Source organism: Ochlerotatus camptorhynchus, unplaced genomic scaffold, assembly GCF_037179485.1.
Source record: "Ochlerotatus camptorhynchus isolate MF236.1 unplaced genomic scaffold, CSIRO-AGI_Acam_v1.1 ptg000760l, whole genome shotgun sequence".
NCBI classification, from domain to species: domain Eukaryota; kingdom Metazoa; phylum Arthropoda; class Insecta; order Diptera; family Culicidae; genus Ochlerotatus; species Ochlerotatus camptorhynchus.
The window spans coordinates 106,799-133,847 of NW_027041227.1; the positions used below are offsets into that span (position 1 = coordinate 106,799).

At 36.3% G+C, this 27,049-nt stretch overlaps 1 protein-coding gene across 2 annotated transcripts in view; it reads left to right on the forward strand.

Annotated features, from left to right (window-relative positions):
* The window catches only part of Atg7 (Autophagy-related 7), a 79,979-nt gene that overhangs the window by 44,827 nt on the left and 8,103 nt on the right, over positions 1 to 27,049 (forward strand). For both annotated transcript variants that reach the window (XM_065238316.1, XM_065238314.1), the window contains exon 7: positions 15,492 to 15,680. In XM_065238316.1, the coding sequence (XP_065094388.1) occupies positions 15,492 to 15,680 (189 nt within the window). The remainder of the gene's footprint in view (positions 1 to 15,491; positions 15,681 to 27,049) is intronic.

Consider the following 27,049-nt stretch of genomic DNA (forward strand, 5'->3'; position numbering starts at 1 on the left):
CCTAGTTAAACACTATATTGATTTATTAACTGGACACTACATTTATTCTTACTAACTAAACAAAATGATTTCGTACGGGGTTCGCCCCCGGTCGACTACTCGCGACGGTGTACTTTTTAGACTAACTAATTTCCTATATTTACATTTCTATCTCCTAATCCTACTTCCCACATTCTTTGACGAGCAACTCCCTCCTTCTCGTTCGCGATAACATATTTTGCCTACCGTGTGGTCGAGTTAACAGTAATCATATCAAAAATGAGATCTAAATGGTATATGAAGGATATCAAAAAGATAACAAATCATGTTTTCTGGACAACAAATCCATGTATGCGTTTTGATATCAGTAATTTCGTTAATAATAAACAAAATAAGTAATCAATATGTTATAGTTATATGGTAGGAAAACAAAAAATTAAAAAGCAACTAAATTAGTTATTATTTTTATTGTAATTGTAATTTATCAGCCCTCACCCTGGTGGCCACTGCCAACTCATCGTGTTAGGTGAGGACCTACCAAGCCTATGCGTTAAAACATACCAGACCGTATAGCATGCCGCAATCGTGACTAGCCGGCGCAAAATGTCCAAACTAGTACACCGATACATTAAATAGGGATAGAAAGAGATGGAGAGGGAAAGAGTAAGAGATATCAATTTGCTGAAAGAAAAGAACATAAAGAACGAAAGTATTAGTTGCCTCCTAAGTCCATCGCTATGGCTCATCCGTACGGTATACCGATACATGGCACTAAACATTGACCGTTCCATAATTGGTTGAACCGTACGGTATATCAACACCTGAAATTATACAAAAACAAATGACATATTAGCACCTCCCCCACGTATACCAATACCTGAAATTATACAAAAACATATTAAACATTGGCACTAATCCCCCCCCCCCCCCGTTCCCCCGATTGTAACAGCTCCAAGCCATGCAACAGGATCATTTCGTGCCCCATGACAACTTGGTTCAGTTGCTTCCAGGTTCATTGTTTTGGCGCCAGCCGGGAGAGACTTGGTCCTGCACCCAATGCTTTCCTTGTCTCCATTCCGCTCAGTTACTCGCAAGTGATTGTAATATAGTGGGCGGAATATTACAATGTGAGACAATTCAATGCAGACGTCTTCCAAATTTAGTTGATTGGTACATGAGGCCTCATAGCCTAGTCAGTAAAGGTACGGTATTATCAAGCCGGAGGCGGCGGGTTCGATTCCCGGTCCGGTCGAGAGAATCTTTCGGATTGGAAATTTTCTCGACTTCCCTGGGCATATAGTATCATTGTGCTTGCCACACAATATACAAATTCATGCATTGGTATTGGCATCGAAAGCTCTCAATTAATATCTGCGGAAGTGCATTTAGAACACTAAGTTGAGAGCACGCAATAAGCTAATATGCGCTAAGCAATAAAATGCAAACAAGAAGAAGAAGAAGAAGAAGTCTTCCAAATTTGGCCGATCGTCAGGTAATCAGTGGGTTACCACCTGGCACCTCTTAGCAAGCACTATGCTACGAAGCGGACCGGAAGTTTCAATGAACAACCTCCCCCCCCCCCCAACTAAATAAGTTATTATTTTGATAGCATGATATCAAATTTGGTAATCCGAAAGTTTTGAAATCTGTTAATTGATATCAAAATTCAAAATCAAAAAAGTTATGAATAAGTTTTCATTTATTCAAAATAAAAATAAACCTATAGGGGAAATGACGGCTTCGGCATGACAGACTATTTTCGGCAACGCAAATTGAAACACTATTTTCACTGGATTTTCTTACGAAAACACTTCGCTGAATGCATGCAAACGATTCTTTATGCTTTCAGCTTCAATTTGACTATATTTTTACCACTGAGAAAAAGCAATCTAGCAAGGTTTTCTTGAAATGCAACACACGCACGTCAAATTGTAGCTGATTTCGAGTTGCCGATAATAGAACAGCAGATTAACATGCAGTTCAAATGGAACGGTTGCCGAAGAAAAACTGGTTGCCGACAATACTCGCTCTCACTAGAGAAGATTGGAGCTTTGTAAAAGCGTTTCAAAACAGTTTTTGACAATTCTTTCAACTGAAATTGTTAGAGCAGCTGGCAGCAAAAGATTGTAAACAAACCACTACTGCATATGTGTGCGTTCCTTAGAGAAAAAGGCTATAGAAAGAAGGTCGCTGCTTAGGTTGCCGAGAATACGTAAATTCCCCTATTTTAATCAGTTCTATCGATATATATCTTATATCGATTAGTAAATTAAATTCACATGTTGATTAATATCAATAAATGTTGTAAAATATAACGGTACAAATCATAATTCAAGCTGAACATTGCATTAGGTCCTAAGTAACATTGACAGATTCTCTTCGTCGACTTTCTGTTTGTATCTCCACGGCCATGTAAAGACATTCCCATGTATTTTCAGCACACAGATCTGTAAAAGAAGCTTTTATCTAGCATCTAATACGACAAACACAACAAGAAACGGTTTTGTGCTCAAGTGATTAACGAAAGAGAATGTCGACGAAAAGAATCGATCAATGTTACTTAGGACCTAATGCAATGTTCAGCTTGAATTGTCTTTGTGATGTTCATAAAGAAAATAGCAAGCATGCTGATTGACTCGTAAGAAAAAAAAACAAAAAAAAATAGATTTCAGTGATAAATGTGGATGCTCTTTTAAAAAAATTACATTTTTGTTTTCTTTTTAGAAATAGGTATCAAAATAATATCAAAATATGAATTCAACTGAAATTAAAAAAATAGTATATCAAAATATGTTAGAAATATGATTTCAAAAACATAGTTTGATATCATTTTGATATTTTTTTTGATATCCGACTTTGCTCGGATTGTTGCTCGCTAACACAGTCTATCGTGGGATTATCGTGTTTGCTTCTCCGACTTCGGCAATTATGTTCAATATGATTTATCCACAGACAAACAGACATAACATATTGAATATTTCTCACTGTAAAACATCGTCGCTAAAACATTACCGCCATCTGTTGAGCGCACTGTGGTGGGCAGTACGGCGTAACAGATGGCGGTAGTGTGTAAACGTCAAACGCAAGGGAATTGACTATGCGCGCCACAGCTGGTGGTACTACCAACTACGATACTTTTAAATTGTCCGTTAAATGCTTGTTCGATGAACAACTTGCGAGTGTTATGTCTGTTTGTCTGTGATTTATCCATGACGCGGGAGATTCGTGAGATCCCAGAACATCATCGTTCCATGATTGTTCCATCAATTGATGCTGAACATATACATAACATGCCATTTCAGGAGCCCTGACTTAATTCCATTTTTTTGCAGTTTAAAGAGTAACATTGGTATGTCAATGCGGTCAAATGCCTTGCTAAAGTCTGTATAGAGAGCTTCTACGTGGTTTCCATTATCCATTGCATTCAATGAATAGTATATAAATTCAAGTAAGTTGGTCGAGGTCGAACGACCCTTGAAAAAGCCGTGTTGCATGTCAGTAATTCTATTTTTGATTTGGAGAAATAATTTTTCGTTTATAATTGACTCGAAAAGCTTAGGAATGCAAGAGATAATGGCTATACCACGATAATTACGTACGTCAGATTTTCGACCAGATTTAAAGATAGGTACTAGAAATGAGCTTTTCCAAATTTTAGGGAAGGTTCCGGATTCCAGGGACATATTAAAAAGCCAAAACAATGGAGCAGTGAGTTCCATTGCTAGACATTTAATAAATACTGGAGGAATTCCGTCAGGTCCAGGACCTTTTGAGGCATCTAAATTTTTTAAAGCCTGCAAAATGTCCTGCACTTGAAGTTGATTGAGGCCAATGTCCCTTGAAAATTCTGGATAAAATGCAAAATAATCGCGGTCACGATCTTCTTCAGAAAATGTCGTATTTGAAAAAAAATTGCGAAAAGATTACAGTTTTTTTCCGAACTATCACCGACATTTTCGTCTAGATGCATTATTGAAGGAAAATTGTCAGATTTTAATTTCGTTTTTACGTAGGGTTACGGTATGTAATGTGGGTCTAGTCCTTTCATTCGGCCTATCACGCAAATAAATAATTAATTAAGGAATATTACACAAAAAATAAGGAAAATATTGATCACTGATGGTTGATAAATGTGTACCACACACAAATCAATTTATATCACAACATTTCAATACATTTTCAGCTCTCGTAAGTAATAAAACTGGTTGAGAATATCACAATGTTCGGAGTTTTTAGCCGCCATGACTTATAAGGTTAAGATGGGAAGGTTGACTGACGATCATCAAATGGCCTGATTATGGCATTTATTGATTGGAATTACCTGATAATACACACTAGACGTAAAACTTACAGTTGCTGTTTGAATATTTTATGTTTATTTTAATTGTTTAACAACGTTTTCACAAGTAAAACATGGACCCAACTTTAGGGACACATTTCTTTTCTATGTTCCTAACTATGGCCCATGAAATTCATTTGACAGCATATAGCAATAAGAGTAACGTCAACAATGTTGTTTTGCATTTGGATGATAAGGAACGAACAGGAAGGGAGATTTTTTCTGCCAAACCTGTATAATGAACATCACAATGTTCTGATTTAGATATTCTGCGGTCAAAAGACGATAAGCGAAATTTTTAATTTTTAATTTTTAAATTGAGTGATTTAATGTAGTTTTCGTAAAATTTTCTCTAAGAAATGTTTTGAGGAATGAAGAGCATTAAGTTAACCGTGATAGTGATAAAAAAAAATACATCAGAAAACGTTACCAAGAGCGTTTTTTTGAGGATCAAACAAGATAGGACGAAGTTGCATCCATAAATAGACCCAATTTGGGGACAATAGACCCATATTACATACATTTCCCTCGTGAGTTATTGTCTTAAAAAAAGTAAGTTTTTCAACTTTTCGTGGTTTCTGATAGCAAACGACATGATAAGCATATCTAAGCATACCATTTAGCAGTAGAATATCGTTTGCAGGTAAATTCATTGATGAGTTATGATTAAAAACGTAATCGATGGCTGCATATTAGACCGAGGTTAGGGACGTATACCCTAATTAAAAAAGTTCTTCGGACAGGACTTTATTTCACGTTCAGTTTTTGCATTATATTCTTCAAATGCAGTACTGATAGCTAAATTCAGTTGATCGCATGGATCCAAATAAATTAATAAATTATTACTACTATTGTGTTTTTTATAAATTTTATGTGCTTTTTGCTTCCGATTTTTCAAGTTTTTTATTTGTCTGTTAAACCAGACTGGATTTTGTGTGTTTCTGTTACGTCTTTTTTTCTTCAAAGGTATTTCTTCCGAAATTATTTCTGTTATAATTTTGTAGAACACGTCTATACCAATTTCGACATTTCCTACATTCCTTAAAATTAATTACCAATTGACACTGTTTAATTTAAATTTTATTTTTTCGTAGTCTGCTATTTTCAAAGACTTCTTCGTATTCGCAGTCGTTGGGTCTTTGGTTTTCATGCATAAATAAAGAATATTCGATTGCTGTGTGAAACGCTTCATTTTTGTGGATTTAATGATTCGGTCACACAGAAATCTTCATAAATATTCGTTAGTAAAAAGTCCAAATAGCAATTTTGTTGATTTTTGATGTGGTTAATTTGGTTCAGTCCTAAATTAGCAGTTTTGTCAAAAATGAACTGCAATGTTTCATTATCCCCAACGACTGGGAGTAAGATACATTCATTTTCAGAGTCCAGAATGAAGTCAGCATGGCGTTGATTAAAGTCTCCATAGATGTGAACTTTAACCTCAGGAGGAAGGTCAGATAGAATTTGTTCAGCACTTTGGAAGAAGGCTTCATAAGTGCTTTTATGAGCATGGTCTGGTGGAAAATACACTGAGGCGAACACGTGCGTTTCACCTGCTATGTGTGATTTCACCCAAATATGCTCAAATTCTGTAAATTTTGGTGTAAAGATAATTTCTGAGTTAAAATTGGCCGAAAGAGCTATAAGAACTCCACCACCTGACTTCTTCTGTGTTGCATGAAAATTTCTGTCGTCCCTGAATACATTAAAGGCATTTCCAAAGATTTCTTCACTTTTTACGCTTTCGTCCCAGCTTGTTTCAGTTGCCAGAATGACCGAAAAGGATGAGCATAATAAATGTTGATAAATTTCCTTCATTTTAGCTGGGCTTTTCATGCGATTGAAATTTTGACAATAAATCAAAATTTCAGTCGCATTCTGTCTGTGTGAAGAAATTGTTGGAAATATGTCGGTTGATAAAGTATGGTCATTGTTATTATTAGTAGTTACGTCTCATGCCGAGCATCGTTATATAGAAATAATGAGTCTTCCTCAAGGTGCGTCAGCGGCGTTGAAAATTTACAGGATTGTAAAATTTGAGGGCGGCCTCCCTAGTTGATTGTAGCCGTTGCGTGTGTTCACTGGACAGGAATGTACGGTAGGATTGCAGGTCTGCCAAGGCGTCGTTTCGAGTAATTCCAAGTTCTTCATGGACGTCCAGGAAAATTTCGTGCAGGAGATTTCTGTCTTTTGGTAGTCCTTCAGCTGCTGTTGTTGTTGTTGTTGTTGTTGTTGTTGTTGTTGTTGTTGTTGTTGTTGTTGTTGTTGTTGTTGTTGTTGTTGTTGTTGTTGTTGTTGTTGTTGTTGTTGTTGTTGTTGTTGTTGTTGTTGTTGTTGTTGTTGTTGTTGTTGTTGTTGTTGTTGTTGTTGTTGTTGTTGTTGTTGTTGTTGTTGTTGTTGTTGTTGTTGTTGTTGTTGTTGTTGTTGTTGTTGTTGTTGTTGTTGTTGTTGTTGTTGTTGTTGTTGTTGTTGTTGTTGTTGTTGTTGTTGTTGTTGTTGTTGTTGTTGTTGTTGTTGTTGTTGTTGTTGTTGTTGTTGTTGTTGTTGTTGTTGTTGTTGTTGTTGTTGTTGTTGTTGTTGTTGTTGTTGTTGTTGTTGTTGTTGTTGTTGTTGTTGTTGTTGTTGTTGTTGTTGTTGTTGTTGTTGTTGTTGTTGTTGTTGTTGTTGTTGTTGTTGTTGTTGTTGTTGTTGTTGTTGTTGTTGTTGTTGTTGTTGTTGTTGTTGTTGTTGTTGTTGTTGTTGTTGTTGTTGTTGTTGTTGTTGTTGTTGTTGTTGTTGTTGTTGTTGTTGTTGTTGTTGTTGTTGTTGTTGTTGTTGTTGTTGTTGTTGTTGTTGTTGTTGTTGTTGTTGTTGTTGTTGTTGTTGTTGTTGTTGTTGTTGTTGTTGTTGTTGTTGTTGTTGTTGTTGTTGTTGTTGTTGTTGTTGTTGTTGTTGTTGTTGTTGTTGTTGTTGTTGTTGTTGTTGTTGTTGTTGTTGTTGTTGTTGTTGTTGTTGTTGTTGTTGTTGTTGTTGTTGTTGTTGTTGTTGTTGTTGTTGTTGTTGTTGTTGTTGTTGTTGTTGTTGTTGTTGTTGTTGTTGTTGTTGTTGTTGTTGTTGTTGTTGTTGTTGTTGTTGTTGTTGTTGTTGTTGTTGTTGTTGTTGTTGTTGTTGTTGTTGTTGTTGTTGTTGTTGTTGTTGTTGTTGTTGTTGTTGTTGTTGTTGTTGTTGTTGTTGTTGTTGTTGTTGTTGTTGTTGTTGTTGTTGTTGTTGTTGTTGTTGTTGTTGTTGTTGTTGTTGTTGTTGTTGTTGTTGTTGTTGTTGTTGTTGTTGTTGTTGTTGTTGTTGTTGTTGTTGTTGTTGTTGTTGTTGTTGTTGTTGTTGTTGTTGTTGTTGTTGTTGTTGTTGTTGTTGTTGTTGTTGTTGTTGTTGTTGTTGTTGTTGTTGTTGTTGTTGTTGTTGTTGTTGTTGTTGTTGTTGTTGTTGTTGTTGTTGTTGTTGTTGTTGTTGTTGTTGTTGTTGTTGTTGTTGTTGTTGTTGTTGTTGTTGTTGTTGTTGTTGTTGTTGTTGTTGTTGTTGTTGTTGTTGTTGTTGTTGTTGTTGTTGTTGTTGTTGTTGTTGTTGTTGTTGTTGTTGTTGTTGTTGTTGTTGTTGTTGTTGTTGTTGTTGTTGTTGTTGTTGTTGTTGTTGTTGTTGTTGTTGTTGTTGTTGTTGTTGTTGTTGTTGTTGTTGTTGTTGTTGTTGTTGTTGTTGTTGTTGTTGTTGTTGTTGTTGTTGTTGTTGTTGTTGTTGTTGTTGTTGTTGTTGTTGTTGTTGTTGTTGTTGTTGTTGTTGTTGTTGTTGTTGTTGTTGTTGTTGTTGTTGTTGTTGTTGTTGTTGTTGTTGTTGTTGTTGTTGTTGTTGTTGTTGTTGTTGTTGTTGTTGTTGTTGTTGTTGTTGTTGTTGTTGTTGTTGTTGTTGTTGTTGTTGTTGTTGTTGTTGTTGTTGTTGTTGTTGTTGTTGTTGTTGTTGTTGTTGTTGTTGTTGTTGTTGTTGTTGTTGTTGTTGTTGTTGTTGTTGTTGTTGTTGTTGTTGTTGTTGTTGTTGTTGTTGTTGTTGTTGTTGTTGTTGTTGTTGTTGTTGTTGTTGTTGTTGTTGTTGTTGTTGTTGTTGTTGTTGTTGTTGTTGTTGTTGTTGTTGTTGTTGTTGTTGTTGTTGTTGTTGTTGTTGTTGTTGTTGTTGTTGTTGTTGTTGTTGTTGTTGTTGTTGTTGTTGTTGTTGTTGTTGTTGTTGTTGTTGTTGTTGTTGTTGTTGTTGTTGTTGTTGTTGTTGTTGTTGTTGTTGTTGTTGTTGTTGTTGTGGGGGTTGTTACCTGGTTTCTTTTCTCGTTTTATGCGCCTAAGTCTGGCATTTTCCTCGTTTTTTCCTGGAGACGGCGGGAATGTTGCTTGGCGTCATATTCTGTCCAGTCACGCTTCCATACTTTTTTATTTCCCAAGATTCGCCAGCTGGGGGCTGGTTCGTCAATTGTGTAATTCTTGGAAATGATGACGGCTGGTGTTGAAAGAGATTTTGCCATTTCTTCTATGTGAGATTTTATTTCACATGCTAGAGTACTTTGGGAGTCCGCTAACTCATTCTTGAGTGTGGAAATTATTGCAGGTAGTTGGTTAATTGAGTGCGTTGTTGTTGTTGTTATTGCCGCTACTGCTGCTGTTGCCGCTGATTTGGCTGCCGCTTTTACAGCTGTGCAGGTGTCCGCCGAAGGTGTGCCCAGAATTGATGAAATTGCATTTTTCATTCCAACAGCAATAAGTCGACATGCTACGCTTAATATTGTCAAGCATTTCTTCAATGTATTCAAGCACTGCGTCATACGTCGCACTGAGGTTTTTGAAGTTAGTAAGCAATTTGTGATTTGCTTCCAAAGTATTGCCAATGTTTTCTTTGATGCCATTCAATGTTGTAGACAGTTCCTTCAGATTAAGTTCATTTATGAACTTATCCTGGCAGTCTTGGCACAAAGGCAGCATGAAGGTCCGAAGAATGTCTTCATGATTTCGCTGTGCACCAACACAACCTGCGTGAAAGGTCCGGTTGCAGGTGCCATGGCAGCGCCATAGAAAGCGATTGTCTTTTTGCACGCAATTCACTATTCCGCACTTCATTGCACTCGCGTCGGATGATAAAAAAAACGTTTAAAATAAACACGGAGTTCGCGCGGGTCAGTTTTTAAAATATGATCAAAACTTGTTAGTATATTTAAAAGTATATACAAGAGCGCTGCTAAAGCGCGTCCGAACGCAAAGGTGGTTCGTTATGGAAAATGTGGACAAGGTTACCAGGACGCAGATCATATTATTTGGTCATGTCAGTCCGCATCATGCTCTCTTGCCGTGCGGATCTATTTGCTTTTTGCTTAAGGAAGTGTTACTACTACCTAAAGCTGCAACAAATTTAAACAGCACTTTTTAGTGCTCAACCTGTAAAAATTTTCTACCTTGTTCAACTCTTATTCCTCTTCGATCCTTGTTTGGACCCTACCCGAGGTAATCCTTCTTGGATATCGATTTGGAAAATTCTTATAGTAATCTGCTTGGAAGTCGATTTGGATAAAAATTTACTGCCGCTATGGCGCCTAAACGCAAAAGAAAGGGGCAAACTCTTGATCCCCCTTCTGATGAAATTAATTTGAGTAATCAATTTGATTTGCTCACGGATGATGAGAATGATCCATCATCCAAGAAATATTCTAGTAAACTTTCCCGGCTTAATGCCAAGAAGGAAAAGATTCCCCCTATTGTGATAACCACTTCCGATTTCCATGCTCTTCGCATGGAACTTTTGAACTTCGTGAAAGTTAAGTTTTCACTACAAATTGGACGTCGGGGTGAATGCCGTGTATTGGCTGAAAACTTGGACGGATTTAAATGTCTTCTCAAGTATCTTACTGAGAAGAAGCACAAATTTTTTACTTACGACACCAAAACTGAACGTGTGTTCAAGGTTGTCATGAAAGGACTGCCCAGTGGTGAATCCCTGGATCAGATCAAAGATGAACTGGCAAAATTACTTGGAGTTGTGCCTCCAAGTAATCAAAATGAAAATGAAATCCCGTCTTGGCGATTCGCGCAACGGGATTTCTAATGATTTTTATTTAGTTCACTTCAAGTCTAGTGAACTAAACAACCTTAAGGCCTTAGAAAAAGCTAGCCTTATGCTCCATGTCCGAGTGAAGTGGGAACACTTCAGGAAGACTGGAGGAAATTTCCAAAACCTCACTCAGTGCCGTAAGTGCCAGGGATGGGGTCACGGAACAAAAAATTGCTACATGCCAGCTAAATGCATGAATTGTGGTGATTCCTCTCACGCAAAGGACGACTGTCCTGTGAAGGAAGATCCTAAGAAATTTAAATGTTCAAATTGTGGTGAAACCACAAATCCAATTTTTGGGAATGTAAGACTCGCAAAGCGATCCTACTTCGTTCTAACCGCCAGGTAGGAAACGCTCCACGTTTCCGACCAGGTACAAATTCCTCTGCTGTTAACAACGGTCAGCGAGGAACAAATTCTACATTCGTACCCGTAGGTACAAATATCACCCCTGCTTCAAATGTTTCATCTGTACCTACTCCCCTCGCTGCTAACAATGTTCAGTGAGTTAATGGAGCTACCTATGCTGCTATTGCAGCGGGTAGAAATCAAAATACTAACCAACGTTCTAACGGAAATTTTGACAATTTTGACTTAGGAAGCATTACTGCCCCTAAAATGGAATTTTTACAGAATTCATTAATTGACATGATTTCTGATATGCTTAAATCTAACTCCATGTTTGATGCTATTCAAACTGGAGTAAAATTTTCTAATAATATTGTCATGACTTTAAAATTCAGTAATGGATTTTAAAGCTTTAAATATTTTAAACTGGAATGCTCGATCTCTTAAAGATAATGAAGACGAGCTATTTAACTTTTTAAGAGTTCATAACGTGCATATTGCCGTTATAACTGAAACGTTCCTTAAATCTGACATTAAGGTTAAGAAGGACTCAAATTATTTAATCTATAGAAATGATCGTCTTGATGGATCCTGTGGTGGCGTTGCCATCATTGTTCATAGACGAATTAAACATAAAATTCTTTCTTCATTTGAAACCAAAGTTTTTGGACAACTTACGTTTATAGCTGCCTATTTGCCATTCCAATGCGTAGGCCAGAAAAAGAATTTTCTCAAGGGTGACCTCCAGAAACTTACCCGTCATAGGTCTAAATTCTTCATTATTGGTGATTGTAATGCGCTCATGGAATAATGCTCAAAGCAATTCCAAAGGTAATATTCTGTTTGGTGATTGTTCTGCAGGTTATTACACTATTCAATATCCAAACAGCCCAACATGCTTTTCTTCTGCAAGAAATCCCTCAACTATTGATTTGGTCTTAACTGATTCATGTCAACTTTGTAGCCAATTGGTTACCCATGCTGACTTCGGTTCTGATCACCTTCCAGTAACTTTTGAAATATCCCAAGAAATAATTTGTAATCCCAACAGCTCTATTTTCAATTACCATAGAGCTGATTGGGAGCAATATCGAACATTTATGGAATATAACTTCGATCCAAACATTCCTTTGCAAACCAAAGTTGAAGCAAGAGCTGCATCAGTACCAAAATGCGAGGTTAAATTCGATTCAATTATAATAGACGATGATCTTCAGCTCTTGATCCGTCTTAAAAATGTCCGTAGGAGACAATATCAAAGAACACGCGATCCTGCCATGAAAGTTATCTGGCGGGATTTGCAAAAACAAATTAAAAAGCGATTCTCTGCCCTGAGGAACAAAACTTTTGAAAATAATATTTCTAAATTAGACCCGAGTTCCAAACCCTTTTGGAAACTCACAAAAATTTTGAAAAAACCTCAAAAGCCTATTCCAGCGCTTAAAGAAGGTGGTAAAATTTTGATCACAAATTTGGAAAAAGCTCAGAAACTTGCTAAGCAATTCGAGAGTTCCCATAATTTCAGTTTGGGTCTTACTAGTCCTATTGAGAATCAGGTTGCTCGGGATTATCTGAATATTTTCTCTCGGGAATTTGGACGAAGTAAGGTCTATAACTAACAAGTTTCATAATATGAAAGCTCCAGGTGATGATGGAATTTTCTATATCCTCATCAAAAAACTCCCAGAGAGTACCTTGTCTTTCTTGGTAAAATTATTTAACAGATGTTTCCATTTGGCATACTTTCCTGATAAATGGAAAAATGCAAAAATTGTTCCAATTTTGAAGCCGGATAAAAATCCCGCTGAAGCTTCTAGCTACCGTCCAATAAGTTTGCTTTCTTCAATAAGTAAACTTTTTGAAAAGATAATTTTGAATAGAATGATGCTTCACATCAATACGAACTCAATTTTTGCATATGAGCAGTTTGGATTTCGCCATGGGCATTCAACTACTCATCAACTCTTAAGAGTTACCAATTTAATTCGTTCAAACAAATCTGAAGGCCACTCAACTGGAGTTGCTCTTCTAGACATAGAAAAAGCATTTGACAGTGTTTGGCATGAAGGTTTGATTGCTAAATTGAAAAAGTTTAATTTTCCACTTTACATTATGAAATTAGTTCAAAATTATTTAACTGACAGAACTCTGCAGGTAAATTACCAAAATTCCAAATCCAATCGACTACCTGTTAGTGCAGCAGTTCCTCAGGGTAGCATTCTTGGGCCTATATTGTATAACATTTTCACTTCGGACCTCCCTGATTTGCCTCAGGGTTGCCACAAATCTTTGTTCGCTGACACAGGCATTTCCGCTAAAGGAAGAAGTCTTCGTGTTATTTGTAGCAGACTGTAGAAAAGTTTAGATATTTTCTCTTCTTATTTACAAAAATGGAAGATTTCTCCCAATGCTTCCAAAACTCAACTTATAATATTTCCACATAAGCCTAGAGCTTCGTTTTTGAAACTTAGTAGTAGTCACATAGTCGCTATGAACGGAGTTCCAATTTCCTGGTCAAACCAAGTGAAATATCTTGGATTAGTTCTTGACCAAAAATTAACTTTTAAAGATCACATTGAAGGCATTCAAGCCAAATGTAACAAATATATAAAATGTTTGTATCCTCTTATAAACAGGAAATCCAAACTTTGCCTGACGAATAAACTTTTAATATTTAAACAAGTTTCTAGACCGGTCATGCTTTACGCTGTGCCAATATGGTCTAGTTGGTGCACTACCAGGAAAAAAGCACTTCAAAGGATTCAGAACAAAGCTTTAAAGATGATTTTGAAGTTTCCTCCCTGGTACAGTACTACCGAGGTACATAGAATTTCGAATGTTGAGGCTTTAGAACAAATGTCCAATAAAATAATTAATAATTTCAGGCAAAAATCGTTGCAATCCTCAATTGCAACGATTAATTCTTTTTATACTTAGATAAGATTTAGTTTAAAAAAAAAACAGCAAAAGGGTTTATCTTCCATTTAATTCCACTTAATTAATTTTGGTATCCATGACAGATACGTATTTCGACTACAATGTGCAGTCTTCATCAGTATCATTCCCACTAAAGAACTTATCAAAATCTAACCCCCTTAAGTACTCATCCCCTAGGTAAAAAAGTCAAGATCATAGGTATAAAAATGAAACTACAATGTGTTGAATCGGAACCTACCTAACTAATAAAAACCAAAGATTTAAGTAAGCTAAAGGAGAAAAATCTATACAAATCTCTAATAAGGAAAATCCCCAAAGGCTTGGTAGCCATCATAATGAAGTAATGAAATTGGGTTGTTAGCGGAATGCTAAATAAAACAGCAAAAGGGTTTATCTTCCATTTAATTCCACTTAATTAATTTTGGTATCCATGACAGATACGTATTTCGACTACAATGTGCAGTCTTCATCAGTATCATTCCCACTAAAGAACTTATCAAAATCTAACCCCCTTAAGTACTCATCCCCTAGGTAAAAAAGTCAAGATCATAGGTATAAAAATGAAACTACAATGTGTTGAATCGGAACCTACCTAACTAATAAAAACCAAAGATTTAAGTAAGCTAAAGGAGAAAAATCTATACAAATCTCTAATAAGGAAAATCCCCAAAGTGGATACCATTTTGGAAACCAAAATTAATTAAGTGGAATTAAATGGAAGATAAACCCTTTTGCTGTTTTACTTAGCATTCCGCTAACAACCCAATTTCATTACTTCATTTAGTTTTAGTTTTTTAGTTTTAAGATATCAATTGTTATACTGGCATGCAGGTTTAAAAAAAACCTGTTTAAAATACTGAATTGCCAAGACAGGAACAATGTAAAAACACTTAGATATATATCATAACAATTAAGGCTGGTAAGTTACTGTAAGTAACTGGAGCACCTAGGTTAAAATGAAATGTAATTTATTTTGAATTTGAAACAAATAAAGAGTTAAAAAAAAATTATTTGGTCATGTACTGAGCATCGTGGAGTCAGATCTGAGCTGAACGATTCCCTTCGGGCTCGAGGTAGACAACCAAATGTTCCAGTTCTGGATATTTTCGCTGGACGCGATCTGGAGTTTATGAAACTCATATTTGTTTTCTTGAAGAATTAATTAGATTGTAAGTTTGATTAACCTTCTGTTTAGTTTGTATTTTGTGTGTGTGAGTGTGTGTGTGTATTTTTTAAATGTTTGTTTTGTAATAATAGTATAATTACACTGATGATATCAAGTGAATAGGATTAAGTACATATTTTAGGAATAGAGAAATATTTGTATCATTAGTAATACTTCAAATCTGCCTCTCCCTTTCCACATCCATAAAATTGTCATCCACTAACCTCGAGAAGACCGCGAGTATTCGGTTGAGTTCCTTGAGTTTATCAAAACAAAATACTCGCACCAGGTTCAAAAAGTAATTGAAAGTTGTAACAAAACAAACTCGAAAAGGTTAAATGCTTAAACAAAGAGTGGATTTTTTCAGTAGGCAAATTTTCATCATTTTCTTGAATATTCCTATATAATTTTTGGAACATCTTAGGATCATAAAGGGTGCTCATCTTGCGCGTGGCGATTTCTTCCGCCTTCCCCTATCCAAACAAAGTTTTGAACTTATTAATTGTACGATCGTGTGTACAGCTCTAAATAATCTCTATTTTATCAAAGCCCTTGACTAATTTGTATGGGAAAGTATATTGGGCGATAAATGAATTTTGATTTTTACAAATATAGCTATCTACCGGACATTGGTTGAAAATTCCTATGCCAGGGCATCCCGTCGGTGAATCACAGTTTACTGAAACTAACGAAGCTCTAGAGAATCTGGAAAACCTAATCAAGGAACATGATGTGATTTTCCTGCTGACTGATTCGCGTGAAAGTCGTTGGCTACCAACAATGCTGGCTGCATATCATGAAAAGGTAAGTTTGGTTCGATTCTTCTCAAAAATAGTAACAAGTAGTGCGCTTTGTTTCTACACATTCTATCACACACACAAAAAACGCACATTATTATAAGCGTATATGGCATACAGAAAAATGTATGGGAAACGGCAAAAAATATGAATTTACATGTCTAAAATCCAGTCACTGCTTAATTTTGCCTATTACCTGCCGAACAACTTTGTCGAAGCGTAATCAAAATTTTAACCATTTAGCAAGCTCTCTGGTTTCATATATGCCAGGTAGGTTAGGTTCATGAGATATTAACTGATATTAACTTTTTGCACATAAGGCTGATGTAAATATTATTTTACTTTTATGTCTAACATCACTCAAATAAGTGAGGCGGCAAAAATAAATAACAAGGATCGTGAAAAAAATAATGTCCAAACAACTGATTTAATAATAAATTATTAAAAAAAATATATACATGTGTAGTTTTGGGATAAAGCGCAGAGCGAGTGACGATTTTCAATAAACCCGATTTTTTGTGCCCCTTAAATATTTCCTAATTTTTGAAGGGGAGGTGGTGAAAAAAAAAATGTGCATCAGCCTAATTTCAATCGATTACCGTCCCGAGCATAGATTAACACCAAATTGATAACAAACTGTAATACCCGGTTATCAAAGTTTGATAACTGAATATGTGGGATTTTTGATTGTATTAAGATAATCTTTTTTAGTATATGACGGATTTCACGCCAACTCGTCTTCGGAGTTGGCAGCACCCTCTCAGAACCTTATGAAACTTTGTGGGTGTGGAGACTTAGCAATTCTAAGCAACTTTGAGTACTTATTTTTTTCAAAATTTATCTCGCCTAACATTTGATAAGGGTCAAAGTTTTTTATCGTTTTTTTTTTCAAATCGATATAGCTTAAAAATGACAAGCCCTACAAAATAGTGATGTATGGCGAACTTTTAGCAAATAATCTGAAATTTTATAAAAAAATTTAAATAAATTAAAAAATTGGTTTCTACACTCTAAAAAAATATATTTAAAAATTAAAAGTCATTTTCCCAAAAATGGTACCCCTCAGATTTGCTTGATATTTTTTCTCATGAAAGGCAATATAATTACCTAACTTTTCTTCATACATCGCAAAGTGGGCGCTTTTAAGAAAAAAAAGTTGTTCGAACAACAACTTTTTCATGTTAATTTTTTTTTAGCGTGTTTCACTCAAAGTCGAATAGTAATACGCGCACAACCTTATTAAAATCCGTTGAAACTTAATGAGCATAAAGATTTTGACCTTTTGATAATCTGGGCGTGCTTAAAACAAAAATCTAGCCTAACATTTGAAAGGGCCTAATACAGAGGATTTTCCTACATTTCGAATGGTGTTTTAATAAATGAAAACTCTAGTGTTTTTGTTTAGTGCATAATTTATTTTCCTATAATTCTCCATACATAATTTGAGTTTTTCATTGATTATTAGTCTATCGGAAACAGAGTGAAATTTTTCGGAGTTTCCTTTGAATGTGAAAATCGCTTAGTAGAAATTATGTTTTGAGAAATAGGTACAAAACAATGAAATTTTTGTGTACCAGGTATAGTTTTTACATGACTGAACAGCTCCTTGAGTTCATCGGACATCTTTGTGTATTGATCATTTGATATGAAGCAGAAGTTCAATTTTGTTATGCTTGTATCTGTTTGTTTAACTGCCCAGTCATACAGTTCTTGTGGAGTTGTGATTGTGTTTCCATACGAGCAAGACTTGCTCTCTTTGCCATTCGTTTGAGAGTTCCTCCAATTGCGTCACATGGGCCTTTCCCATGAGACGTTGCGAAGAAGTGCCATTCTGCTTCCAATCCATACTTGGACTTGAAGTTGCACAAACTGGCAAAATTCTTTTTATTTTTGTAATGAGCCGCTGCTCCATCTGACATGAAAGTAATTTTTGTGAAACTAATAGATTGTTTAATGAAATCTAACAATTTTGATATAAATAATTGAACTGCTATTGTATCATGGGTCAATACTTCTGAAATAATAATAAAGCTTAAATTTTCCAACTTGTTTTCTTTTATGTAGTAAATTTCGAAAGGATGTATCGTAGCTTGATTATTGTTCCAATGATACCCCTGTGCTGAGTTTTGAATAATAAATGAATAATTTTCAGAAAAGTCGCAAATCACTAAAATTTCACCGTTTTGAAGAGAATTTTTTTTATTACTTAGGTAAGATGATTGCTCTTTATGAATAAAATCATGGGTTATGAGCTTTTCAACTTTTTCCGTCAAATATTGAACAAACTCATCTGCAGGTTTAATAATAGTTTCCAAATTACAACGGTCGGTAGTCAACCACTGTTGAAATAAAACTTCTTCCATATCATCTGCTTCTAATACTGATGTAAGTTCCCTCACGATACTATCTGTGGAAATGCATTCTTCACATGTACGATAAAAACAATCTATGGTTCTAATAGGACTACTGCAAAGTATTTTGTCTGCAATTTCTTTATATGAATCAAATTTTACACTATTAATAATCAATTTAACATTTTCATGTATAGTACAGACACATACATTATGTGTACCTGTACTATCCAACAGTATGCAATGATTTGGTCGGAGCTGAGTGAACGAAGTAAATCCGATTTTAACACTTTTGTATTTCTCTTCAAAAATCATAAAAGCCTCTTTAAGAGACATCATCAATAAACGTTTCTGAACATGCTCTTTATATCCATTTCGATATTCAGAAACATAATCATTACTTCCTGGCATAGGCCTACTAATATCATCACTGTCAAAGAAATTTAAAACAATTTGTTTTTCAGTATCATTAAATCCATGACCACTTCTTGCTTTCTTACTACAAAGAATACCTTGTTCTCTGACTAGCCTTTTCATCTGTTTCACTGTATGATGGGGTGCATTAAACTCATTAACTATTTGATTCACTGACCATGATTTAGGGAGCACTGATAACACTTTTAATTTGTCATTTGTACTCGTAGAAGGCAAATTAAATTTCTCCTTTAACTGCATGATCATTTCGTCAAAATCATTTGATTTGTTGACATCGTCTGAATCCATCCCAAATATATTTTTACGCACTGCCTTTGTGATCTCTGCAGATTTTTGAACACGATAATTCATACTTCTCATACTTCTCGATGAAATTGGTGATAACTGTAAGGTTGAAGCTATACAATTGAATTGTTCCACATTATATGGACCTTGGATCTGATCCGCTGATGGGATTGATTCTAGCGATGGATCTGTATCTGTAAAATTAAAGAAAAGAAAAAAAAATATTACCACACATTAATATATAACGCTGTTAAGGTGATAGTACCATGAACGGGGGTGGTTTTGATAATAGGGGTAACTTTGGTAATGCAGCTAAGCCAAAAATTTATGACTTAAGGCACATCGTACGCAATATTTTGGATAGGAAACCGATGTTCCCTTCCAAAATAATGAATACGAAGAGCATTAAGTCATAACTTTTTGGATTAGCTGCATTATCAAAGTTACCTCCATTATCAAAGACATCCCCGTTTACGGTACATCGAAGCCGCATCTGAATTTTCCCCATGTTTGGAGCACGAGCTGCATAAACCGCATATCGTACAGTCGTGAAAATTTGATAGATTGTTCACCGAGGTTGGCCTACCAATCGATCAAATTTGTACGATAAGCGGTTCATCCAGCTCGTGCTCTAAAAAAATGTTGAAAATGAAGTTGTATCTTCGATGTACAATCCTTAAACCACACAGTTGAAACAGTTAAAGTTATTATTATTTACCTAGTGTATCATCAAATTCCTGATGTTCTGATTGCTGATGACTTGTTGATGGTTGCGGCTCTTCAAACTTCCGAGCATGGCTTGATTCTTTTCCATCCGATCGCCTCTTTTTCGGGAGAGGTGTCCTATTGTGCACTAAAATTCCACGACACGATTCACAAATACGCATTGTTACATCCAATTGATGATCAAAGCCCCATGAATGTATTTTCTCTATGAGACTTGATGATAAATTACGTAAATTATTGCGGCTGCAATTGGGATTGTTTATGTTGGCACTACATTGCACCCTTTTAATAATCAATTCAGCAGATTTTTCCATTGTTGTATATATAAACACTTTTTCGTTTGAACAACTATGCAGCACTACACTTTCAACAACTATGCACTACAGCAACTATGAGCATTGTTGTGATATCACCAAACTTAAATATTAGATTATGTCGGTAGAAACAGACTGCGGTGCTTTAAGTTTATACCTTATATCTCTCATGTGACTATCTGCGTTGTTATATAACTGCTATATAGCAGGTAACTTAACGATTATTTTAGGCATGCCTTAAATAATCGTTAAGTTACCTGCGCTATTATATGTATTCACTTGAGAGATGAGGTATAAACATATATGCATATTGCTTACTAATGGACACACCTAATACATAAAAATAAATGAATGATTATTTTTCTAATTAAATTAATCACAAATACATGAATTGAAATCTTTTCATGAATAAAACATACTAAGTGATTTTTACTTAGTTTACCTGTTGATTTGGAACAATTTGAGGGTGGTTTTATAGAAGTTGGATAGAGTGTATGCATATATTATAATACAATCCATCACAGGAAAGTGCAAACCATGCTGAGATGGCTGTTCCTCATTAGAACGTTTTGTTCTGAACTCTTATTGGACGATTTGCAGGTAACTTCTCTGTACCCTTTTCAAATGTTAGGCTAGATTTCGCCCAGATTATCGAAAAGTATACCCATAAAGTTTAATCGAATTTTAATAAGGTTGTGCGCGTATTACTATTCGACTTTGAGTGAAACACGCTAAAAAAAAATTAACATGAAAAAGTTGTTGTTCGAACAACTTTTTTTCCTTAAAAGCGCCCACTTTGCGATGTATGAAGAAAAGTTAGGTAATTATATTGCCTTTCATGAGAAAAAATATCAAGCAAATCTGAGGGGTACCATTTTTGGGAAAATGACTTTTAATTTTTAAATATATTTTTTTAGAGTGTAGAAACCAATTTTTTAATTTATTTAATTTTTTTTATAAAATTTCAGATTATTTGCTAAAAGTTCGCCATACATCACTTTTTTGTAGGGCTTGTCATTTTTAAGCTATATCGATTTGAAAAAAAAATCGACAAAAAACTTTGACCCTTATCAAATGTTAGGCGAGATAAATTTTGAAAAAAATAAGTACGCAAAGTTGCTTAAAATTGCTAAGTCTCCACACCCACAAAGTTCCATAAGGTTCTGAGAGGGTGCTGCCAACCACTGGATGAGTTGGCGTGAAATCCGTCATATTGCTTTTTTAAGTGAGTGGGATGTATTTTTATGTTACTGTAGGACGTGGAGGGTTCGCTTAGATGAAACATAATATGGTTTATCGACAGTTCAGATAAACTACACGCAAACCAAAAATGTATGGCGAATGTTAGTTGCATTTCCTATCATCCTCCGCAGCGAATACCACAGTGAATGGTATAAGTTGACTATGCAGACGTTGTTATGATTTTTTAACCTTTTTTACACTTAAGTCTTTTTTACGGAAATCGATTATTGACGCCATTTTGGTTTATGAAAGTGCCAAATAAATGTTATGCATCAAGTTTTAAAATAACGGTTATAATCTGTAATTAATCTTATTACATTTACAGGAATTGTATTCAATGGATTTAATGAACAACATGTGATACCAGCAACATGGCTGTGGAATGCCTGTACCACTTTTTCTAACAAGTGGAAATGGGCTCAATAGTACCTAGAATAACTGGAACTGGAACTCACTTAACATAACTGGAACATAACTGGACTTAGCGTCCACGATGTTCAATTGGCTAAAACCCGATTTCAGTAACAGGGAATCTTCATTCACTGGGTTTCATTACCTTTGATTATTTGGCCAGCAACTATTTCAATTCCAGTTCCAATTATGTTAGGTAGTATTGAGGCCATTACTATTTGTTAGAAAAGCTCTAGTGCTACATACATTCCACAACCAAGTCGCTGGTATCACATGTTATTAAACATTCAATGTATACAATTCCTGGAGATGTAACAAGAATAATTAATGCGCATTACACACCAAAGTAGACTGCTGCGCTAAAAATATGCCCTCCAAATTTGTTTCGCTCATATTAGAAAAAAATTATAATTATCTACTTTGACTATATGTTTAGTATTACTTCTGCGTGAAGTCAACGATTTACATAGTTGAAGATGCTAATTTCAAATAACAGACTAGAGTGATAATTTTATATGATAGATGAGGAGATGAAAGTATAGAATTGATAGTTCCGTTAGAGTACGGCAGTGTGAAAATTGCATATAGAAGTAGAAAGCGAGCTAGACAACTTTTAGAAAGGTACAAATCAGTTTTATCATCTCTCTTTACCAAACTCCCCCTTTGGAGAGGGATGGTGAGGGGTGTCCCCCCCGCCACCACTGGCAAAATCGGTAGAACTGTTTCAAACACATCGTTGGTACATGAGCGGGTCGGTGATCTTCTCTTTTTGAAATCGCGGAAAAGCATGCCGCAACCCCAGCAGGACAAATAAGTGCGGAAGTAAATGTTTTGAAGAAAATTAAAAAAAGAAAAATCTGCAATCCAAATATTGCGGTGATTGGCATGAGTTTACATGTCCTGCTCTTGGTAAAAAAGTGTCACAAATGTGGTGGAAAGACCACTTTGAGAGAGTGTCTAAGTCAGATTTAAGAAGAAGCGGAAGAATAAGAATAATGAGAGAAAAGTGAAGAAAGTGCACGATGACAATGGCACAGAAAGAAGTGATGTGCAAAGTGTAGAATCGGAGTCGAACAGTAGTGACGAAGAAGCAGTTATCGGTAAAGTGTACGATTTATCGGACGCTGATGGCAACGTTTTGCTAGATCTGGATGTGTACATCGGAGAAAAGTGGCAATCTGTACGCTGTGAGTTGGATACAGGAGCACAACACAAGTCTCGTTGGGCGTGATTGGCTGATTAAGGCAACCGGCTCTGACAATCGAGAATTGCTACCTTCCATGTATCGTTTGCAGAGCTTTGGAGGTGGTGTCATACCAGTTCTAGGAGAAGTAAGAATTCATTGCCGTCGGAATGATCGCGAGTAAACATTAGCTTTGAAAGTGGTTAATGTCAACCATACCTCTTTTGTCAGCGAAGGTATGTAAAAAAATAGGGTTTGCGAAGTTTTGTCCCTCGGTGCATTTTTCAACGAACCACTCGGACGAGAAATTGCGAAATATCTATCGGATCAAGGCTCTTGAAACCGCAGAGAAACACAGAAAGCTGTTTGAAGGGTACGGCAAGTTCCCGGGAGTCGTTTCTTTGGAGGTGAATCCAGAGGTTCCGCCATCGATCCAAAACCCGAGGAGAGTAACTATTGCGATGCGTTCGTTGTTGAAGGAAGAATTGAAGAAACTGGAAGTGGATGGATTGATAGTGAGGGAGACTCAACACACGGAGTGGGTCAGTAACATTGTTCTAGTGAAGCGAAACGGTTCTGTGCGCATATGTCTCGATCCAATTCCACTTAAAAAGCACTGAGCGACCTTATCTGCAATTCACCACTATTGACGAGATTCTACCGGAGTTGGGAAAGACCAAAGTATTTTCCACTGTCGATGCTAAAAACGGTTTTTGGCACGTTGTGTTGGATGATGAAAGTAGCCGTTTGACGACGTTTTGGACTCCTATTGGGCGGCATAGATGGATCCGAATGCCGCTCGGAATTGTTTCTGCACCTGAGATCTTTCAAGCAAAACTGAAGAAGATTATTCAAGGATTGAAAGGCGTGGAATGTCTGGCAGATGATCTGCTTATCTATAGATCGGGTGACATTCTAAAGGAAGCGTTTGAGGATCATAATAGGATAAGATTGAAGAGCATCAAGCTTCGCTTGTGAGAGGCGTCCGAAAAATTCTATGGTCATATTTGGACTGATCATGGACTGAAGTCGGATGAAACCAAAATTGCGATGATCCAGAAGTAACCAACTCCAACAAACCGCAAACAGCTCCATAGATTCATTCATTCAGGTGAATTATTTGAGTCGTTTTGTACCAAATTTTAGTGCGGACTTCATAATTTTAAGAAGACTTATATCGGAAAAGGAGGCCTGGATTTGGACAGCTAAGGAGGACAAGGAGTTCAACAAGATAAAAGCATTGGTTGGGAATGTGGATACAATGAAATATTACGATGTCAAAAAATCCTTGGAGATTGAATGTGATGCGAGCTCGTATGGATTGGGTGCAGTAGTGTTCCAGAGTGATGAAGTTATTGGTTAAGCATCACGCACGTTGACGGCTACGGAGAGAAACTACGCGCAAATCGAGAAGGAGCTATTGGCTATTCTTTGTGCGTGTGTCAGGTTCGATCAGCTGATTGTGGGTAACCCTCGAACCATTGTTAAAACAGACCATAAGCCTCTCATTGCTGTGTTTCGAAAACCGCTTTTGTCTGCACCGAGGCGCTTGCAGCATATGCTGCTCAGTCTACAGCGCTATAATTTGGAACTGCAGTTCGTGACCGGAAAGATAATGTCGCAGCCGATGCTATATCAAGGGCTCCATTCGACGGAAACTATTCTGAACATAGAATTGATAAGCGTAATATTTATCATATCTTCAGTGAAATCGAAGGAATGAATATGGGCAGCTATCTCAGTATAACCGATGAACGATTGAACGATATAATAGCTGAAACCGCTGCAGGTCTATACAACTGATCATCGGGTACATCAATAAAGGTTGGCCAAACTCTGTGGATAAAGTTCCGGATAGTGTGAAACTGTACTTCAAGTATCGTAACGAGTTGAGTACTTAAGATGGGATTGGATTTCGAACGAATAGAATAGTTGTGCCACATTCCCTACGCAAGAAACTAACTGAAAAGGCACATTTGAGTCAGAACGGTATTGAACCTACTTTAAAGCTAGCACTTGCAAACAGTGCTGATAAAAATCCTTTCTTCTACACTCAATTTAGCTGAAAATGAAGAAAACCTAAACAGATAGACCATCTACCTGCATGAATTTGAATTTTGATATAAACAAATTCCCTTGATCTAGGCAATTTCTGAGTATCAAAAATAACATTTGTTTTTCTTCATTCGTGGCTGGATTCTCATTATCGCCTCTGTTTGTAAATATTGATATTCGTCTTCATCTTGGTCGGGATGATATTGAGGATCAAATGCAAAATGATTATTTTCATTTTAAACAAATATAGCGCTGAAGAACGTGGTTTTTAGGCATAAGTCGACGGCAAATTATTGCCTCAAGCTGAACTGATGATAATATCGATGATTTAGGCAGTGTGGTCGACAATATTCAAAATAATCATTTTGCCCAAAATGTCGTTAATTATTTTGCTTTTGAGGATCACTTCTGATTTTGACAATTTTGGGTTTGATAATCGAGCACTGGTGAATATCAACAAACGCGTATTCGTTGATGTATAATGAACTCATTTGTTCATTTCGCTCGTTTCGTAACTACGAAGATGTTCAAAACAATCGCAATTCATCGACACTGGGTTGAAGCGATACTCCTTGCTTGTGATGGTAAATGATAAAAACAGACACTGCTTGCAAACATTTTCTGGCCAGGAATGCGTAATCAGATTAAGGAAACAGTCATACAGTGTGGAATTTGTGCGAAATTCGGAGCATCTCAGTCGCCACCCCCAATGCAGAGCCATGTCATTCCTGTACATCCATTTCAACTCATCTCTATGAATGTATTCTTTGCGGACTACGAAGGTGAGAAAAAGAAATTCTTGGTACTTGTCTAGCATTATTCCTATTTTTTCGAGGTCGATATCTTGAAGGACTTAACTCCGAAGTCTCATTATTTGCAAACTAAATTTTTCTCGGCATGGCAAACCACAGAGAGTGGTAACAGACAACGGTACAAGTTTTGTGAACAAGGAATGGAAACAGTTTGCTATTGATTGGGATTTTCAGTACACAACATCCTCGCCACATCATCAGCAGGCGAATGGGAAAGCGGAGGCTGCGGTTAAGATTGCTATTGCGGCTATTGAAGAAGACCAACGAATCAGGAACTGATTTTTGGTACGCTTTGCTTCATTGGAGGGAGTGTACCCCATTTGGCATAAATACGTTAGGCATATGGACGTTAGGCATATGGACGTTAGGCATATGGACGTTAGGCATACGGATGTCAGGCATACGGACGTTAGGCATACGGACGTTAGGCATACGGACGTTAGGCATAATGGACGTTAGGCATAATGTACGATAGGCATAATGGACGTTAGGCATATTATACGTTAGGCATAATGGACGTTAGGTTAAATAAATAAATACATTAGGCATAAAATGCCATGCTGCTGTGCAACTCTAGAAACCTGTTTCGAGCATGGTAAACAATGCTTAAATTAGGCTAAGCGCTGAATAAAAGATGATTCAAGTTATACAAACATAGCTTATTTAATAAGCACAGTTTGGAATCCATTATTTATCATATCATAAGTGACGTAGCTGCATATTTACTTACATCCAAGATTAGTAGCGATAGCGGTTAAGTAATCTGGCAATGAAAACTCAGCATAGTTTTGAACTATATCTTGAAATCAATCGCATCTAGAAATAATTAAAAAACACACATTTGTTGTAATATATTCTTACACACATATTGAAATCATCAAAGAAGAAAATGTTTTCTTCAAAGAACGCTCATGAAATAAAGAATGGTTAATTCTGTGTTTTTCATTCAATAACAAAAAAAAAACAGCTAAGTTTTAATAAAAGGTGATGCCAAAGAACAGCTCAATAACAAAAAACTGCTGCCTCCAGGATTTCCTGCAATACTTTTCGATAAAACCAGGCATAACATTTGATAACGGCACAAAAGCATTTGTAAACAAACATTCTAAGGCCCTTTACACGCGAACCAAACTACGCCCACGCAAACCAATACCACTTTTGGAAAGGTGATAGTTGCCCCTATCCGATCCGATGTTGTTGGTTTGTGTGGGCGTACTTTGGTTCGCGTGTAAAGGGCCTTAGAAAGTTTGTTTACAAATGCTTTTGTGCCGTTATCAAATGTTATGCCTGAAACGATTCTGTTTTTGTTGTCATCAGAATGAAAACTAGGGAGCGATACTTCCATGAACAGTGACGAGTTGCCGAAACAAACAAGGAACTGTGGCAAACGTACCTTCTGCAACCCAATACTTTGCCTGTCCAAGACGTCGCAAGTTTTCATGTGTCCCAAAAATTAAGGCTCTTTCATTATTGTCACCGAAGTCAGCAATCAATAGACGGTCCCCATTATCATCCCTCTGAAATTCATCGGGTATATTATGCCGAACGTCCATTATGCCTAA